This window comes from Pterocles gutturalis, unplaced genomic scaffold (assembly GCF_000699245.1).
Source record: "Pterocles gutturalis isolate BGI_N339 unplaced genomic scaffold, ASM69924v1 scaffold20977, whole genome shotgun sequence".
NCBI classification, from domain to species: Eukaryota; Metazoa; Chordata; class Aves; order Pterocliformes; family Pteroclidae; genus Pterocles; species Pterocles gutturalis.
Window position 1 is genome coordinate 18756 of NW_010110756.1, and position 1927 is coordinate 20682.

The window sequence follows — 1927 nt, forward strand, 5'->3', positions numbered from 1 at the left end:
TTAAAGAAGCGTGAATTACCTTTAAAGAAGGTTAATTGCTGGAGGGGCGCGCCTCAAACCTACCTGCTGCTGTCCAGTGTCCAAGCCCAGCGCTTTGACGAATCCCGAGGGATCGATGTATCGCCTCTTGCTGTTCTGCAGCAAAGCGAACAAGTACTGGAGGTGTTCGCAAATGCTCTGAGGCTCGTAGTCTATTATAAAAACAACCAGTTGCACCAGTTACAGCAAGGAACTCAAGGCAGAAGATAAGAGTTTTAAGTATTTTGCTTGTTCTTTCTTGGTAAGCGTAAATCTCACAATTAGAAATTATGCAGTTTAAATTATGTATTAAATTATCGTGAGAACCGAAGGGGCTCCGTCAGCGATGACAGTGAAATCCCAGCGCAGGCCAAACTATCATGGAATTATTTAGGTTGTGAAAAACCCTTAAGATCACTGAGTCCGACCATAAATATCCCACTGTGCCCAGCACGAGCTGGGCTCGAACAGTTTAACCAGCGTGCGCTGATCATCCTGTAGCAACAGCTTCTTACTTCCCCTGAAAGGTGAAACATCATTTAAAAACACCATAAAAACAGGAGGAGAAGACACCAGGCAGCTGTCCTGACCCAGCGGGCACCTATAGCGCCATACCATACGGAAAGGGACGTCACCCGGGCCCATGGCGTCTCCTGTGAGGGCACTGGGAGCCTCACTCGTACCAGGGACCTGAATTTTGGGATGAGTGCGGCTCCACGGCAGCGCAGATCAGTCCCGACCCACGCGCTTCCATCCCAGCACCATTGTTAAGCTGGGAACCAGTCTGGGAAGCAGCCCGGCAAGAAATAAACCCAAATAAGGTTTATCAACCAGATTGGATCACTCTGATTTAAGAAATAATTCCAATAAAGTTTGATTCATTCCCAAAGACTGAATAATGGACTCAAAAACAATGGTGTGGAGACTCGATGAGCGGCTGTAGCTTCACCCATTGACTCTCCCGCTAAACATTATCCCAACGCTGACGCCAGCGTGTAAAATTTTAGGAAAAAGTAAGCAAAACCACTCCTGTTCGCAGCAGCCGACCTTCACCCACCTTTGTCTTTCGGGATGCCCTCTCCGGCCGTGTGCGTGCTGCTGGGACACAAGTAGAGGGCTTGCCGGAGCTCCAAGTTAAGAAACCACATCTGCAAGAAAGTGTTCACGTAGCACGTGGCGCCGAGGTTCGTTAAGCCCACGAACGCGTTCTGGCGTAAGAGAGAAAGCAAAAGTCATCACTCACCGCTGCCGAGGAGGAGCAAAGCAGAAATCCCGCTGTTGGGTGGCTGCTTTCGGCTTTTTTTTGGAAAAACGCCACTTTGGCGTCATCCAAACGGTCAAATCCCAAACTCCCCAGCTATGGGGGCACACGAGGTGTCACCTCCCCTCGCCCCCATCATCCCCCCAGGGACTGGGAAGGGCAGAAGATGTTTTTGGGGAGGGGGGGTTACCTTCTTGCGACGCTCGCAGTTGGGGTCGTCGATGTTGTGGAAGCTGTTCTCATCGATCTCGCCCAGCCAGACGTGTTCCCCGATGCCCACCAGGCAGTTGGGGTTCCCCCGGCAGTTCCTCCTGCAGAACCCGCCCCGACTGTCACCCCCAGCGGAAGGGACACTGCTGGCCCTTGGGGGGTCACCATGGGGGGACCACATAACACTAAACAGAGTGAGCGGGGTGGGTCATGGCTCCCCCAGGGAAGAGCACAGGACCCGGAGGGGTTCCCTGTATCTGAGGAACCAGGCAGGAAGAGGGCCCCCCCTCAAAACCCCAGGGGAGTCCCCTGTATCTGGGGAGCCAGGCAGGGAAAGACCAGGGGGGGTCCCCTATATCTGGGAAATAGGGCATGGAGAGGGGTCCCCCACATCTGGGGAGCCAGGCAAGGAGAGGTGATCCCTATATATGGGGAACT

General features: G+C 53.0%; 1 protein-coding gene across 1 annotated transcript in view; it reads right to left on the reverse strand.

The window, feature by feature from the left end:
* USP48 (ubiquitin specific peptidase 48) overlaps positions 1-1603 on the reverse strand; it is a gene marked incomplete at its 3' end in the record, with an annotated part of 19763 nt that extends 18160 nt beyond the window's left edge. The window contains exons 1-3 of the mRNA XM_010073524.1: positions 1470-1603; positions 1076-1226; positions 64-191 (exon numbers count right to left, since the gene is read on the reverse strand). Of these exons, the coding sequence (XP_010071826.1) occupies positions 64-191; positions 1076-1166 (219 nt within the window). The remainder of the gene's footprint in view (positions 1-63; positions 192-1075; positions 1227-1469) is intronic.
* Positions 1604-1927: the final 324 nt, after the last annotated feature.